Source organism: Calypte anna, chromosome 4B (genome assembly GCF_003957555.1).
Source record: "Calypte anna isolate BGI_N300 chromosome 4B, bCalAnn1_v1.p, whole genome shotgun sequence".
NCBI classification, from domain to species: domain Eukaryota; kingdom Metazoa; phylum Chordata; class Aves; order Apodiformes; family Trochilidae; genus Calypte; species Calypte anna.
In genome coordinates, this window is record NC_044249.1 from 18,254,758 (window position 1) to 18,271,201 (window position 16,444).

The following is a 16,444-nucleotide window of genomic DNA, read 5'->3' on the forward strand; positions in this document are numbered from 1 at the left end:
CTCTGTTAGTGGTCTGTAAAATATAAAATGTAGCCTGAATTTATTTTTTTTTTTAACACATTTGTGCTTTCCCATTCCATTTGCAAAACTGTATCCAAGCTAATTCCAGTTGTTCACAAAGGACATGTTTTTGAGAAATACATAACAGGTGCTAAGACTGGAAAAAGACACAAGCAAATCTTTTATGAGGATTTGCACAGTGAAACTGGAGAGCCACCAGCCTAATGCATTTGTTAAGCTTCAGCACACTTTGCAGTACATTTGACACAGAGTTAAGAGGCTGAGGCAGAATGGAATCCATCAAGATACTCCAGAGGCTCTTTCACAATCCCAAGCCAACGTCTCCCAGTACCTGATCTGATCCCTGTTAGCATGGGTCTGCTGGAACCAGGAGCTTCTCAGCTGGCTAAGAGAGCTCTGGCACTTTCCCAATAGCTTAGAGGCACCACTGCAGATGATCAGAGGTTGAAATCTGTTAGAAAACTTGCCTAGATGGTAGGGAACAAGCTAGAAAAAAAATTTAATCACTGATTACAATCAAATTAATCAACAAGAAAGTCTGATTTCTGAAGAGCTGTTAACAGCTCTTGATTAACAACTTTTAACATCAAAGCAGTGGCTGCTAGGTGCATGACAAAATTCTCTCAGTAACAGAGCTACATAACAGGGAATCCAGAATATTTTTTGCATTGTCCTTTATTAAATACCCTCTTTTGATATAGAATATTTAAGAAAAAATAGTTTTTAAAAAACCCTGTTTTGGTAATTCTTACAAGATCCTTTTGTGAAGTCACAGCAGCTCACATTGCCATTTAAAGAATAAATCTGTATCAGATGTCAGGTGTCTCACTTCCTTTCTCCCCCTCTACTCTGCACTTGAGTATAAGAAGGAGATAGATCTGTTGGCACAAGTCCAGAGGAGGGGGCTGAAGGGAGGAGAGGCTACGAGGAGAGGCTGAGGGAGCTGGGATTGTTCAGCCTGGAGAAGAGAAGACTCTGGAGGGACCTCAGAGCAGCCCTCCAGTACCTGAAGGGGACATACTGGAAGGCTGGAGAGGGACTTTTTGTAAGAGTGTCCAGCAACAGGGCAATGGGAGATGGTTTTAAACTGAAGGAGTGTGGGTTTAGAAGTTCTTCAATATGAGGGTGGTGAGACTCTGGAACAGATTGCCCAGAGATATTGGGGATGTCCATGGAGGTGTTCAAGGCCAGGATGGATGAGGCTTTGAGCAACCTTGTCTGGAGGAGAGGTTGGAGCAGATGTCCCTTCCATCCTAAGCCATTCTGTGACTCACTTATGCAGAGACCTGGATCCCAAAAAAAAGGTCCAGGCGTAGGCACTGGAAAATGCCTTTTCCACTTGATCAGATAGTTTAGTTGTCTGGGGATGTTGGGGTGACAAGTTGGATTTGATGACCTTAGAGGTCATTTCCAACCTTGATGATTCTATGATTCTATTCTATGCCTAAAGAAATCATAAAAACTCTGAATTTTGGTCTTCAGCTAATGAAGAAATTTAACGATTGAGTCACAAACATAATTCCTAACAAATGAAGTAGCAGAAGAGAAAAATGCAACCTCTAATGCTTAAAAAAAGAGTCACAGCAGTGCACATGAGTACAGCAAAAGAAGAGGACATGCCACAAGCAGAGATACTTCAATATGATGTTGAAGCTTCAGCACAGCATTGCCCAGGGACACCTGTGAGTCTGAGTGTGACTTCCAGTTCTGGACATCTGTCATGTAACAACTGCATGGCAATGGGCAGGACTCACCCAGATGGGACTTTGTCCCACAAGAATTAGGCAGCATGAACAGATTCTGCTTAAACTTCTGTCAGCCACAGCTCTTGCCTGGCCTGTCTGAGACCCAGACAGTCTCCATTTTATTATTCTTAGTGTAAGTCAATAATCTCTTTTTTTTTTACATTAATGAACAGTAAATAAATGTTTCTTTGGATCAGAGGATAGCTCCCATAGGTGCAGACATTCTCATTAAATAGATCAGGCTCATCAGGTATCCAGATTAACAAACGTATTAGCACAGGGAAGATGACACCCCTTGTTGTGTAGGTGCAGGGCATAGGTATCTCTTATGATGAACATTTTAGTCTGAACCCTCAAGTTTTCACCTGGACACTATGTGAGGGGCTGCTTGAGGTCAAACAAACCAGTCCCTCCTTTCACAACTTTTCCAACCACGAGGCATGCAGAAGGGGATCTCAGTTCATCGTGGGCACCTGTAACAAAATTCAAATGAAACCAGATTAGGATGTTTCCAAGGGCCTCTCAAAGGTCAGTGCTGAAAAGAAAGCATTTTGGCTTGTATGTAAGAAGTCATCTGGTTCAGCACTCGTGCCATCTACTGTTCAGACTGGATTGCTCAGAGCAGGAGCCCAATGCTGCCTGCCCCTCCTAGAACAACTGTTAGCTCTTCCTAATCATTTTGTGCAAGCAGAGAATTAGGGCACACATTACTAAACCATCCCTATTCATCATGAAAACACAACATACCCTAAGGTCTAAGAGAACACAGATTTGACCTTCCAGTGAACACATTTTGCTGATTAAATAGATTGCTAAAAAAAAAGAAAAAACCAAAAAAACATCAGTGAGGCAAAGCCAGAAAGATTCCCTTTTCATCACTGCCTTTTTCCTTTGTTTGAGTGAATCCTTTTGATGTGGATTTTAAATCCTTCTGGCTAGATAGGAAGAGAACTTTTCACTGGAAAGACATTCCATGAATTCCTTTGATTTTGTGGTTACTCACTCTAGCGAAATAGTGTCAGGGAAATTTGGAAGTTGGCCAGATGACATGTCTGGCTAGGACTGTTTTGCTTTCACTGTTTTTATAAGCATCCAGGCTGTTTTTCATTCATCCTAACTACAGCAAGCTGGAATTTTGTCATTAGAGAGTTTGGTAGATTGGAAATAAAACTGTTGAATAAAACTTTTGAGTGAGTTTGGGTCATCTTTATTCTACTGAGCAAAACTTACTGAACTTTCTGTCATACAGAGGACAAAGGGAGGAGCTGCTCCACAGCAGTGGCTGAATAATGAAATAACTGCTCCTAAATGTGTGTCAGTTGAAGAAAAAAAAAAAAAAAAGCTCCTTTGTTAAAGCATTAAAATAAAACAGTCGTAATTGTCCTCTTGGCTCATGTGATGTTAACAAAGAGGTATTCTTTGAGCAAACAGCCAAAAGGAGGTTGCTTCTGATGCAGTGGGCTGTCCTCACACTCAACCCTGCAGCCTGCTGGGTCACACCTGCACTCTAGTGCCACTTCTTAAGTCAGCTCTGCCTTATTTTGTCTTCTTATTGATCAGGCCCATAAGCAGGCAGAGCCCCATGCAGGATCTCCTTCAATTTACACTCAAGTTATCAGTTACATTAAAGCTAATTAGAGCCAGACTGCTGCAATCCACGTGATGATTTTGATTTCCAGCATGGTGAAATCAGTAACTCCTTCCACTTGTAACCAGTGTAGCTCTCCTGACAGTTCCCCATGCCCCTCTCAGTATGCACTTAATGTCTTTATTCATAATATCCATAAATGAAGCTATGTTCCACTTGGCAATACTCTTATGTTATACCTGAGCCAGTAACATAAATCCAGAATGAGAGTGCAGGAAACATCCTCTTCTAGCTCATTTCACCCTAGATTTACACTTTTCCTTTCTAATATTCATATTAATTTTAAGTCAGTTGTAATCAATACTACTGATTGAAACCCAAATCACTTTCCCAGAAAAGGTATAAAACAGCATTAAGAAAAATAAATTCAGTCACAGAATTATCCCCAACATCTGTGCAAGGCAGTTTAAGATACTAAGTAAAGAGACCACATCAAGAGCTTTTCCCTTTTGTAGTAAGTAGCAAAAAACCAAAACAGGAACATTCAAAGAGGCATCCCAGTGGCAAGTCACAGAAATCAAGAATATCTGCAAAAAGGAGATGTAACTGGTGTCCAAAGCATGAGATGAAGCAAACTGTCTGTCACTAATGGGCAGACTCAAGGCTGAAGTTTTTTGGATAGGACTCCTAAATGTAGATGGCTACTGCCACTGCAAATCCCCTCATGCATCCACGTGACCTCTGTTCCTTCCAGAACAGCAAGAAAAGAGTGGAAAGGATACACCTGGACATCTCAAAAGGCACCAGAAACCTACCACGAGCCAACTAAATCTGAACCCACTTCTGTGTTTGAGGGAAAAACCACAAAGATAGTAAGAAGTGCTGCAAATCAGGAGAAAATCAGGATCAAAGTAACAACCAGGACTGTTCTCACAATAAAATTCTCAAAAGCAAGGTTAGAGAAGACATAGAAATACAGGAGTTATAATAGAGACACAAAAACAAAGCAGCAAATTCAGTTTTAATGGCAGAGACAGAAAAAGACATTTAGCCATCTTTCAAAAGACTTTGCTATAACTAATCTTAATCTTAAGGCTTGTTACAAAAATGCCAATCTAATTCTTAAAGAAAGGAGTCACAGACCCCACTGATTACATGTGGGACCTGACTTCATTTAAGCTGACAAAATTTTTATTAAAAACATCTGGAACATTTTCCTAGGCAATGGCTTAATTAAAATTTTAGCCTCTGGCTTTTTTTTTCCCCCTAATGCAATAATGCTTTACTCAAAACAGTGGAAGGTTACGATCAAAACAAAGCACATGTGAAAAGCTGCAGTGATGTAGTTCAAACTAAACCATTTACCCATCATCGTTGCCTCTTTCAAGAATTTGTAGCTGGTTTCAAATGTCATCTGTTGCAGAGGGGAGGAGTTGGATTGAATTCCTAAACGATTCAGTGGCTTGTAAAACCCTTCAAAACACATGTAATCTGCCACAAGTGAAAGGTGCCGAGGATCTACCTCAATGCCTGAGAACACAAGAAAAAGCAATGATCAGAGGATTCAAGGGCTAAGCTATATTTTTCTTTTTTAAATCAGGTCTAAACTAACCCCCCCCCTGAATCTAAATGAACATGGAGAACATCTCTAGTAATGTTCTTCTGGCAGTTCCACCTCTCTGTGAACAAGCTGGCTTAACTACTCCCCTCAAATATCAAGGAGGGGGGCAGACCTCACCATAAGACAAACCAATATTTCTCCAGGGAAACCAGCATGTCAAGAATGCTGTAAGGCAGCAGAGTTTCTCTGCATAAAATCAGTCAGCACTGCATCATCTGTGGTTCTGCAGGAGAGGGGCACACATCCATCCATATGTGATGGCCCCTCACCTGGCGGCCTGCACTACCTGGGCACCAGAGGCAGGAATGTTCTGGTATTTTCTGTGCAAAATGTTAGGTATCCACAGAAAAACTGGTTGCAGCTAAAAGGAAACAGCACTTATTTTTAAATAACATTGGTGGAGTCCATGTAACAGGGGATCATTAACAGCTCTGTCAACATTTACCTAGCAGTTCTTGAACAACTTGAAGGTCAGACCACTCTGGGCTGTCAGCTGGCAAATCTGTTTGATATAACTGGTTGCTAAAATTCCCACTGTTATTAATCTTCCCTCTTCTCAATAGTTTAATTCACAGCAAGACTCAACTCAGGGAAAACTCAACGTGCCTATGAAGTCAGGCATCTTCCCTAAGCCAGATGCATGGGCTCTCTGAACAATCCAGGCAGAGAGAACATTCAGACAATGCAGCATAGCTATTTTCATAGCTATTTTCAGAAACATAAATTCAACTACAACAGGAGCCTAGATTCTTCTCATTAAAAAGCAAAATTAATCCTATTTTCAAGGCTACCATGCAAGTCTAACACAGTTAGGTTCCTCAGATGGTAAGAGTTCATTTGTCTGAACCTTCCAGCTAGCAAAAAATAAATATGCTGGAACACAAAACCTCTGTGAATAGGGGGATAAATTTAACCTTGTCTAATGAATTTCCTACTGATTAAATGGAACCTAACCATTAACTAATGGCTCCACAGAAGGCACTATAATCATTAAAACGTTCAAAAGATGCAACTTAAAAATTCACACAGAAATAAAAAGATCAAGCAAAGCCATAACTTTGTCAGGACTGTGGCTGGCTTTTGCTGTCTTCATAATAAACACTATCTTTAAAAATACAAATAAATCCTACCATATACAGCAAATACATCTTTGATTTCCTTTATAATCACCCTCAGGGCAGACTCAATTCCATAATTATTAGCCATGGCATGAATATCATTGGAATAAAGTCTGTTCAGGTCCAAAATCTGAAAGAAAATAAATAAATAGTTCACAGATACAAGTTAAGACAATAGTTTCTCTGCATTTCCAAGCAACTTAAGCCAAGATTTTTTTTTCTACATTTGTCATGAGCATCAGCAGCACTAACTGCTGAAGAACAACTAGGCAGCAGCTTGAGAGTCAGAGATAAAACTGCTCTGGGGATTTATGTTTAAGCTAGTGATCACAGCATTTTATATGTGAATAGGAGTATTGAAATCAAAGCTAAGCATAGAAGAAAATTACCTGAAACTAGAAAAAGCAATCAATCAATCAATCCATCCTAAGCAGCAGAGGAACATATTTCAGCCTTGAGAAGAGAAGGCTTAGTGGAGACCTTATTATAATGTAAAATTTTTACCTAGAAAGGTTGGACTAAATGATCCTGGAGGTCCCTTCCACCATGGCATTCTATAATTCTGTGCTATTCTTCCAAGCAACATAAGGCAATGGCCAGGCTGTCTCAGCCAGCCAGAACTTAGAGCAAAACCACTGAAGCAGATATAGCATAAAAAAAAACCCTAGTTGTAGAGCTATGGCCTAGATGGTATGACAGAACTATCCATCTCCAAGTACTGCAACTCATTTAGATGGAAGAACTCTCCCAAGCAGCATTTAAAGAGACAGTTAGCAGCATGGTGTGGAATTATCTGTCATTAGATGCTGGGCTGCTGCACAAGAAGTGATTTGCAAGTTACACTTTAGAAATGCTCTGCTGAATGCATCTAAGGGGAAAATAGAGGAGCAAGAGAGCTGAAATAACTACACATCACCCCTGATAATGTCAATGGCACCCAGCATGCACCATCTCTCCCTAGAACACAAAAGATGCTTGAAGTTCAGGATTATAAATAGATGACATACATCAGAGTATCTGAACAGCTCTGCAAGGTTTATGCCTTCAGTATGCAGAATGAGCTCCTTCTCTCCTTGCTTATTGGTACTTTCATTCAACAAGCATCGTGTGATGCCCTTCACTTCATGGATGACTGTGTTACGTGCCAGAGAGACCAGCAGGGAGGTCAGGTCAAAGTACACCTTCATCAGTGGAAGTGCCAGTGAAACCTAAGAGGAAAAAAAACCAACAATGTAGTGTTGTTCTGGAAGGAAGTTTCAACACTGGGCTCAAAAACCAGCCTACGTCTTCTTAGGCAAAATTAGGGAATTACCCTAGTTGTGTGTGTGTTTAGGAACACAAATGTCTGGCTAGAAATCCAGCTGAATGATGGAAATGTGAATACCACATCCCAGGACCATTCCAAGATACCTGAGCTTACCCTGAATGGGTGTTTTTTTGGTAGCTCTTGTTGGGGATGGGGTATGTGTGTGTTGGAACTTTTGTTTGGTTGTTTTTCATGATGTTTAGACTTTTTCAACAGCCACTGCTTCTCCTCATCAAGAGCTACATCATGGTGCACCAAATATTTAAAAGATTAAAACCCATTAAATGTGTCAAAATCTTGTTTTTAAAAAGGAAGTTTCATCAGGAGTTCTAAAAGTCATTAAAAATCATGTTAAGAAGTACACTTGTAGTGCCACTTTTCTGTATTAATATTGGATTTCTGAGACAAAACAGCAGCACTTCACTGAAAAGAACCATTTGTTATGGGAGCTACATGCAACATTGCACAGCCATGCACAGATGTTTCCAGGCACCAGCATCTTACCTCACACCAAAGTTCATTTTCAGTGTCAAACATGTAGTTCTTTATTGATGGGTGGCTGTCCAGAACAGCATTTACTCGCACTTCAGCTGACTGAAGCAACCTATGTTTCTCTTTTTTAGTCTGAGACATAAAGGAAAGATGTTGAGATTCATCAGCATCTGCTCCATTCTGATCTTCTTCAGCACCAGGTGTCCTTTCATCTTTTTCTGATTCTGCCTCTTCATCATCTGGATTCTCACCAACATTTTCTTCCCCATTTTCTTCTTCACTTTCGTAGTCAACCTACAAAGAAATTATGCTGTCTTTATCTGAGCCAGAACACATACAGAAACAAAGCACACAAGCAATCAGTTTTACTCAAGAATATTCTTGGCAGCTGAGTTGCAAATATCTTGCCTGTGACACAAAGAAAATGCAATTCTTTTATAATTGAAATATTGCAACAGATTCAGTCTGTTTCTTTATAATCTTTCCATTGTTACTCAGTACAGGCAAGGATGATACAGGCTATTGTGACTGTAGCAGAACTTAGTTTTTGCCCTAAAAAGGCTCTTCCCCTCATGAAGGGATTCCTTCATTATTTTAAATTACTCTGCCCTCTTCTTTAATTTATGGAAACCAAACTTCTAAGCAGTAATTTTTGAAGTAGAGAACATGGAAATACACAGAGAGCCAGAGAGAAGAACCACAGCAGAGTTTTAGAAACAACTAATGGCATGAAATTAGTGAGAGGTAAAGTGAACTACAGCACAAAAAACCTGATTGCCAGACACACCTACCCAACAGTTAAAGAACTTGGCTTCAAAAAAACACCAGATGTTCTCTTGCATCTGTAACTTGCATGGTTCTGTATTATTCTTCAAGGACAGAAGTTGCTGGGCTCAACTATAATGACCACATTCATCACAAGTCTCAGCTTATTTTTGATTCAGATTTCCTCCCCATCAGATCAAAACTGATCAGCAGAGACTTCCCTATTCCCTTTCATTTTTTTAACACTTTTTTTTAAAAAGCCATTTGTTTCAACAGCAGTTTTCCTTCCCAACTCAAACTGAAGCAGAGGAAAATGGAATTCAAGTGCTCTGGTGATCAGCTACAAAATCATTACCTCTTCTTCCTGGTTCTTCCTCCGTTTTGCTTCTGTAGCATCACCATCCCCTTCATCAGCTTCTGCATCAACAATATTTTCTTCCTCAGCTGGAGCTTCCTCATTATTCTCTGTCTAGAAATGGATGAAAGACCAGATCATCAGTCTGACTGCTAGGAAGCATGAACTGCATCAAAAGGCCTTAGCCATACATTTGGAGTTAACAATTCCCTGTTCAATGTTCTGCCTCTAAGGAAAATAAACTTCTATAAGCCCACTACTAGAAAGAAATAATGAACTTACACTCATGATACCCTTAGCATTAAACAAGCTGCATGTCTAGTTAAGCTAGTTAAGCTATCAGCCTGCTTATATGATTGTGCTTGATAAGTGAAGAGTGGCAGAAGGAATATACAATACAAAAAATTTAAAAAGCATCTTCCCCAGAGTTTTTTCAGCCACATCAGGACATTGATCTGAAAGCAAATGGAGAGTTATGTGTTGATGTCAATGAAGCTAAAATGAAGCTACATTTTCAGAGTACAGTCTTGAGCAAATTAGGACTTAATACACAGTAAGTTTAATATCCCTGTTAGTTTTCAGAGAATGCAAAGTCAGTTCATGCATGGAGAAAATATTTAAGAAGTAATTTAGTATTCACACATTTCCTGTTCAAACTGAACCACATTAGACTTTTCTAAATTCTCAGATACAAGTAAAGGAGATGAAGCATTTTTCAAGCTCTGCTTTCCTGTACCTTGTCTTGGTCAACATCAGCATCTTTCCGAGTTGCCTTCCGGGTGCTGACTTCAGTAAAAGAAGCCATCTTTGCACTCTTCCTTTTAATTGCTTCCAGAATAATTTTAAAGAACCTGAAAGAAGCAGGAACACAGAATGTCAAACCTCAAAAGTACTGCAGTCAGTTTCAAGTTGTCAGAAAGCTATTTTGTTCTGTTTAAGAAGCCAGTCAACTCATGACAGGATATATTCTCTGGTGGATGCAAAAGTACTTCTAGTATAAGAAAAAAAACTTTTCTTCTTTCCTCTTTCCATTTCCTGCAGGGATCAGAAGGTTGATATCATCTTTCTTTTAATCAAAGATTTAACTGTGCATCCAAAGATTAACATTATAAAATCATAAGATCTGCACACCAACTTGACCTTCAGAAGAGATATTATACCACTTTTTTTATTTCTTTGAACCAACACATCCATGCAAAATTGTTAAAGTAATCCAGCATGAATGCATGTGGCCTGAAGGAGGAGGAAATCAATGAAGCCTTTTTGCAAAACAAAAATAGATTTCAACAGACCCTTGCCATGAAATGTTCAACAGAAATGGGGCCAGTTATGGGGAAGGAAGCAGGGGGGGGAAAAATGAAGGGGGGAGCAAAAAAGCCAGCATTTTCTGATTTATTGTTAAAAAAAAAATAAATTAAAAATTAAGGTTTAGTTCTGTTTCTTGAGGGCATCAAGGAATACGTAATGTACTCAAGCATTTTTGCTGGTAATAAATGATCAAGCATCCAATGATAAGGAATGAGATGTTGCTTTTATGGCTCTTCTCTGAGTATATCAGAGACATGTGAATGATGTGCATCTGCCCTGATACTGTCCCCTACTGTCACCACACCAGAAACTACCACTTTTATTCAAGACATAAAAAGCAACTGAATAGATGCTTCTATTCTATATAGAATATTCTATATAGAAGCACATCTGCAAGACACTGCTGCTCTGACAGCAACAGAAGCAGTAAAGAACTACATCCAGTGTCTACAGAAAGGCAAAAGAACAAATATTGAAGTATGTGAAAGCAAACTCACCTTGTTTCCATGAAGTGCAAGATCTGCCTGGGCTTCACACACTTCTCCTCTCTGTAATATTCATGGGGCAAGAAATGGAATTTGATCTTGTAGAGGCGATGTTTGTTCTCCTTGCACTTCACATGCAGGGATTCCTCTATCTCAACTTTCTGCAAGACCTACAACAGCCCCAAGTAGGAAGGTTACTCCTTTGATGAAGACATTTTGGTTTATTTCCTGCAATTCCAATGAGTTGTTTTCCAAATGAGACTGGAATCACACAAGACTAACTGGCAAACTTTCTGGAAGCCTTGTGGCAGCTCCTAGGCAAAAGGACTCTGCCCTGGGGCACTCTTTTTGGCTTATAGTCCTCCCAGTAATTAATTGTTAAAGAGAATACTGGTAGAGGCCCCACCTCCCACTTGACTCCTGATCAAGATGCCATACTTAATGGGCCTACAGCTTCATTTCCTTATCCCATGCTCACTGAGCAGGAAAGTACTTCAGGCCAGTGTAGTTTCATCTCTGCTTGCTGCTTTCAACTTGAAAAACTAAGACGTAAGAGGGCAGGGTTTGCAGGAGAGCACAGCAAAGACTGCACTCCTAGGAAGAAGGAGCACAAAACACATCAGACTCATCAGATGTTCATATATTTGGTCTCTAAGGAGCCACATGTTTTGCTTTGATTGAGTACAGCCACTTGTAGGAGACTGGGAAGGAGTGAGGGACAAACAAAAATGTCTCCTGCTATGTCAGTCACAGCTAGATTGGTTTGTCTTTTAAAGACTTAACAAAATCCCTCCAATTCTAGAGACTGATAAAAATGGGCTTGAGGGAAAGGCTATGGCAGCAAACATAAATCCTCTCTCCCATTAAGAAGAGAATTACATGAATTACTACCAACCCCCTTTATATTCTATAGAGAATTTGTAGCCTGTGACAATGCTCTACAGGTTAAATTGAATTTAACTCCCATACAGCCCCAGGGACTGCAATCCCTTTCAATGCTCCACTTTCTAGCAGATTTTATAGGTCCAGTATGCAAGAGGTGAACAGAAAGGACCCTCTCTTACCCCTAGGTAAGCCCTCAAAAATGGAAATTGCTCTAAACCAGACTAACTGATTAGCTCAAATAAAAAACTGCTTTGCAGACTTTCAAAGGATACACTGAACAGGAGGCTCACCTCAGCTAAGCACACTCTTGTGAGCTGTTTCTTAAGCTGTTTCACCTTCTTGAGAGCTTTCTTGGTACTGAACACAGGAACACTCATTGTTGGTGTTTTGATATTTGCACTGGCCACCATCAGTATCTCCCGCAACCTTTCAACAGAAGAACCTTCAAATCACACACTACAAGCACTATGCAATCAAATCAATACCAAATTAATTTAATTAGGCAGCATGCAGCAACAGCCAGTTCTACCAAAGACACATGCACCAAGAGCTGTGGTTACCACTGCACTGCTGCTTTTCACTTTTCTGGCTCCTCCTGAGGCACAGCACAACAGGGACTCTATTGCCTCCATCAGATTTCACCCCAGTGACAGGAAGAGACTAGAAATGACAATAATTACTCCAAGAAAAGAACTAATGAAGCCTGTTTCCTACAGATGCATAAAAAGCTCCTCATACTTTCTCCCCACCCCCTGCTTCTCTTTAGTAACACAGTCAGCTCCCACCTAAGGCATGACACCCATGCAGGAGGCCAGAGCCAGCACCCATTTTGTTCAGAAGAAGCTAATGAGTGTCTGGCAACAGTGATAAAGTGCTGATAAAGTCACTGCCATCACACAGAAGAGTCAAAGGAAACCTGTCTGCTATAAAACAGGTTTCTCTCTACACAGGCAGTAACAATACAAAACATGTCAGATTCAGAGTTGCAGTGAAATTTTGTGTGTGGAGTAAATAGGTTTGAAAATTTGTAGGAGGAAAAAAAATGTTGGCAGAGGGCACGCCCAGAAAGCAGCATTTCTTTAGGCTTCCACAGAAACAAATAAGCCATTTGCTATACACAAGGGGGGCCTTCACAGATCTGGTATCTGGAAAACAAATCAAAACAACCATGAGGTTGTAAAATATTCAAAGTCATTCTGAACAGGCACTATTTACAATTAAACTGAATTAAACTCATCATCTGCCCTCAAGATTACACCTACATTTGCCAAGGAGATCAAGCACTGCTCCATAAGTGCCAAAGATGGCATAGGAGCCACTAAGAACACAGTTTTCTCACCTTGGAATACCCAATGTGACATTCATTTCACCTCTGCCAGCAAAGTGGAAGGTGTTCAGAGTCATTTGTGTGGAAGGTTCCCCAATACTTTGAGCTGCAAGAAGACCCACAGCTTCTCCTGGGTCACAAAGAGATCTCTGCCACTTCAAATACAGCAAATTCTTTAATCTAAGGACAGGAAAGAAGAGGAAAGAAGAGGAGGTTTAGTTCACTGTGGTATTAAAAAATTCAAATAAACAACAAGCCTCAGAAGAGACTGAAACATTGCTCAGTTCAATAAAGTTACTTATTTCAGCCAATTTCTCCTGGAGAAATACACTCCAGAAACTGTAAAATTGTCTATCTCAATTTCATCTGACAAACAAGACCCATTAACACAGGGCTGGGGCCTTGGCCAAAACATATTTAACTTCTGCTGCTAAATCCCAGAATGTCAAAAGACAGTCCACATATTCCCACTTGCTCATCCTAACTGCATTGCTAACCCCAAGGTGTGGCAAGAGCATATTTTGGTTTTAACTGTAACTGAGAAGTATTATTTTATAAGTAGGGAAACAGCAATACCTTGCTGTTACTCCATGAAGCCTTTGCCTAAGCTCTTAGCAGCATGGAAAAATCACTTTTGGAAGAAACAGATAACCAGGGCCTCTCCCCTGAGCACAACACACACAGTTTCAGAGCATATTTTGTTTCAAAAAGCTATCAACAAAAACAAGAGTTGATAAAAATTTTCATCTTTAGCAATCTCAGTCCAAAACCAGATGTATTTTGTTTGGCTCAGAGCAAAGAAGTAAACACAGAGAAGTCAGTACCTATCAGAAGAAAGTGTTGGACACATATTACTTTGCCTGTTTTCAAACTCCCATTTGTTGATATAATCTTCAACTCCACTTTCATATGATTCTGAAACAGAAGCAAAATAAGTATCTGGTCGCCAAACACCAAGGCTTGGGTCAGGACACTTAGTTGCCTTTTTCAGGTATTTTCTTCGTTTCTTCTCATCCAGTTCATACCACATCTTCAATAACTGAAAATCAGAAGAGATTTTTAAGCAGGTTGGTTTATCCACAGTAAACCAAAACCAAATAACATAGCAACAGAGCAATACCAAAGGAGAAGAAGTAAGACTGTGTAAAACTTCAAGGTGTACATAACACAGCAAACAACAACTTGGCTACAATTATGGTAGCCCCTATTTTCTGATCACTTATGACCCCAAATGATTCCAAGGTCTTTCACAAGTTTAAAACAGTCAGTCATCTATTCATTGCAATTACTCCAGATTCCAGTGAAACACAGCTCTCTAAGAAAGACCTTAACTTGGGGGTGAACACCCTCAACACTGTTAAATCTTGAGCTGATTACCACCTCACCTGTCTAAAGCTGGCATGACAAAGGAGCTTCTCTGATTTTCAGCTGACAACATTTAAACTCAAAAGTCCAACAGAGACCTTAAACATAGCTTGCATCTCATGCATAGTCATTGGTTTTGTTTCTACTCTTTGGTTTGCTGGTGTCTCAAGTAATATTTAAAATGCTGCATTTAATAAAGAAAATAGTAAATAATTACTTGAAAAAAAATTATATAGAAATTGTGCTAAACCTATAATTTACATGCCTTGCTCTGTTATCAAAGAGGCAAGTGGATTGTGACATGGGAGTCTGTCCACTGAGCTTTATAATATAGTGAGACAGGGATAAACATTTATCTTTATCTACCCATCTACTGAAAGAAAAAAAGGATCAGTGAATTAATCTCCTGGCCATATTGTTTTGAATATTATCAAAAGTGCCAAAAGCAACATAAATTCAGCATACCTGAATAAATGAACCAGTGATTAGGTTTAATTTATGAAGATAAGCTCACAGTTAAGTTTCTTAACACCTTCAACTAACTACTTGTCCACATTCTAACAGGGTAAATTCCTTGTGAAAGGAAGGTTTGAAGCTGCACATGTTTGCATGTTGTGTCCATCCATACAATCTTCATTAGAAGCCATAACATACAGATTAGTGCCCTGATGCAAAAGAGGCTTAAGCAAGAATAATTCTTTGAAACACTTCACAGGGCTGGCTCAGTCCTCTGATCTTTGTATTTAAACAGGCTCTCAAAAGAGACCTACAGTGTTTACATGAAAAAATAAAAACCCAAACCCACCACCAAACAAACAAAAAATCCCCCAAACCACCCACAAATGTGGGCTGTTAACCAAAAACCAGTTTTACCCAAGAGTTCCTGGTCTGCACCCTAGCATTAGGACCCACAGACTTCAATAAATGAAATAAATAAATAATAAGATTAATCTCAGCCTCACCATCCACCCAAAATTCCTTCAAAAGGCAACTTATCTAAAGCAGACTGAAACACTTTGGCACACAAAAAGCCTTTAAAAAAATACCAATGAATTTTTTAAAGGGCTTGTCCAAATCAGCTGCTTCTGTATTACCTGTAAAGCAGCAGGATCCCTTCCATTTTTGATTTCTCCTCCTGGAATCTGTGCTTTTACACTTGCCATCTTCTTTTGGGAAAACATCAGAAAACCTCCTTCTCTTTGCACAGAGCTTTGGTGCCTGGCTCGCCATTTTTTGATGGCTCTGAACTGCTGGTGGGCTTGGTGTGACTCCATCCTTGCTAAAGCTTCATCCAAATGGTTTGTCTTCTGGATTACCTGTAGGGAAATTATCTGCATGATTATCCTTCTCTCTATGCTCAGTGTACCACAAAAGGCAAAGCAAACTAACAAGGTCATCAGCTGCCACTCAAAACGTCCAGCTGCTGTAAAACAATTTTTTAAACTGGTTTTCAACCCAAATGGGACAAAAGGCATTGTATTTTTGTGTGACTAGTGCCATTCTTTAATAATCTGTGATGATACTGGTCAAAGGAAGCTAATCCAACTTATCAGACTGAAGAATAAAGTCATCTGTGTTGAATCCAACTGCAAAGTTGGAATAGGCAAGAACATGGTGAGCACGTGGTGCTTTTTTGAAACTGAGAGTGCTCAAATTATGCCACAGACTTAAAATATGCCTCCATATTTTGAATACAAATAAAAATGTAGACTGGTTAGAAAGTGACTGAGAGACATGTCTATGCCACTGGCTCTCTAACATATGTCAGATGTTAACCATTTCAGCCTTCCTCTTCACCCCATATAAATATTTGAGATTCAGGTATGCTACCTCATAGTTTTCTGCAATGAAAGGGAACTGCATGGGTTGCAAGAACTGAGTTTTAGGGATATCGAGCCCATCTTCTCCATACAGAAACTGCACCACACTCCCATCACTATCTCGTACAGTCAGGTCATACTGAACTACCAGTCCTTCCAAATGTTTTATGATGCACCTGTTTCAAAGAAAGCAGAACAAAAAAAAATGCTCTTAAGAGGCTACAGAGCAACAAGGATGATACA

General features: G+C 39.7%; 1 protein-coding gene across 2 annotated transcripts in view; it reads right to left on the minus strand.

The window, feature by feature from the left end:
- Window positions 1-687: 687 nt before the first annotated feature.
- The window catches only part of POLR1A (RNA polymerase I subunit A), a 32,288-nt gene continuing 16,531 nt past the window's right edge, over window positions 688-16,444 (minus strand). The window contains exons 22-34 of one of the 2 annotated variants that reach the window (XM_030450441.1): window positions 16,212-16,377; window positions 15,476-15,697; window positions 13,841-14,055; window positions 13,029-13,196; window positions 11,980-12,115; window positions 10,817-10,974; window positions 9,748-9,862; window positions 9,012-9,125; window positions 7,904-8,185; window positions 7,101-7,301; window positions 6,106-6,223; window positions 4,720-4,884; window positions 688-2,239 (exon numbers count right to left, since the gene is read on the minus strand). In XM_030450441.1, coding sequence (XP_030306301.1) covers window positions 2,139-2,239; window positions 4,720-4,884; window positions 6,106-6,223; window positions 7,101-7,301; window positions 7,904-8,185; window positions 9,012-9,125; window positions 9,748-9,862; window positions 10,817-10,974; window positions 11,980-12,115; window positions 13,029-13,196; window positions 13,841-14,055; window positions 15,476-15,697; window positions 16,212-16,377 — 2,161 coding nt within the window. In that variant the 3' untranslated portion in view covers window positions 688-2,138. The remainder of the gene's footprint in view (window positions 2,240-4,719; window positions 4,885-6,105; window positions 6,224-7,100; window positions 7,302-7,903; window positions 8,186-9,011; window positions 9,126-9,747; window positions 9,863-10,816; window positions 10,975-11,979; window positions 12,116-13,028; window positions 13,197-13,840; window positions 14,056-15,475; window positions 15,698-16,211; window positions 16,378-16,444) is intronic. The other variant, XM_030450443.1, reaches the window with a different exon arrangement.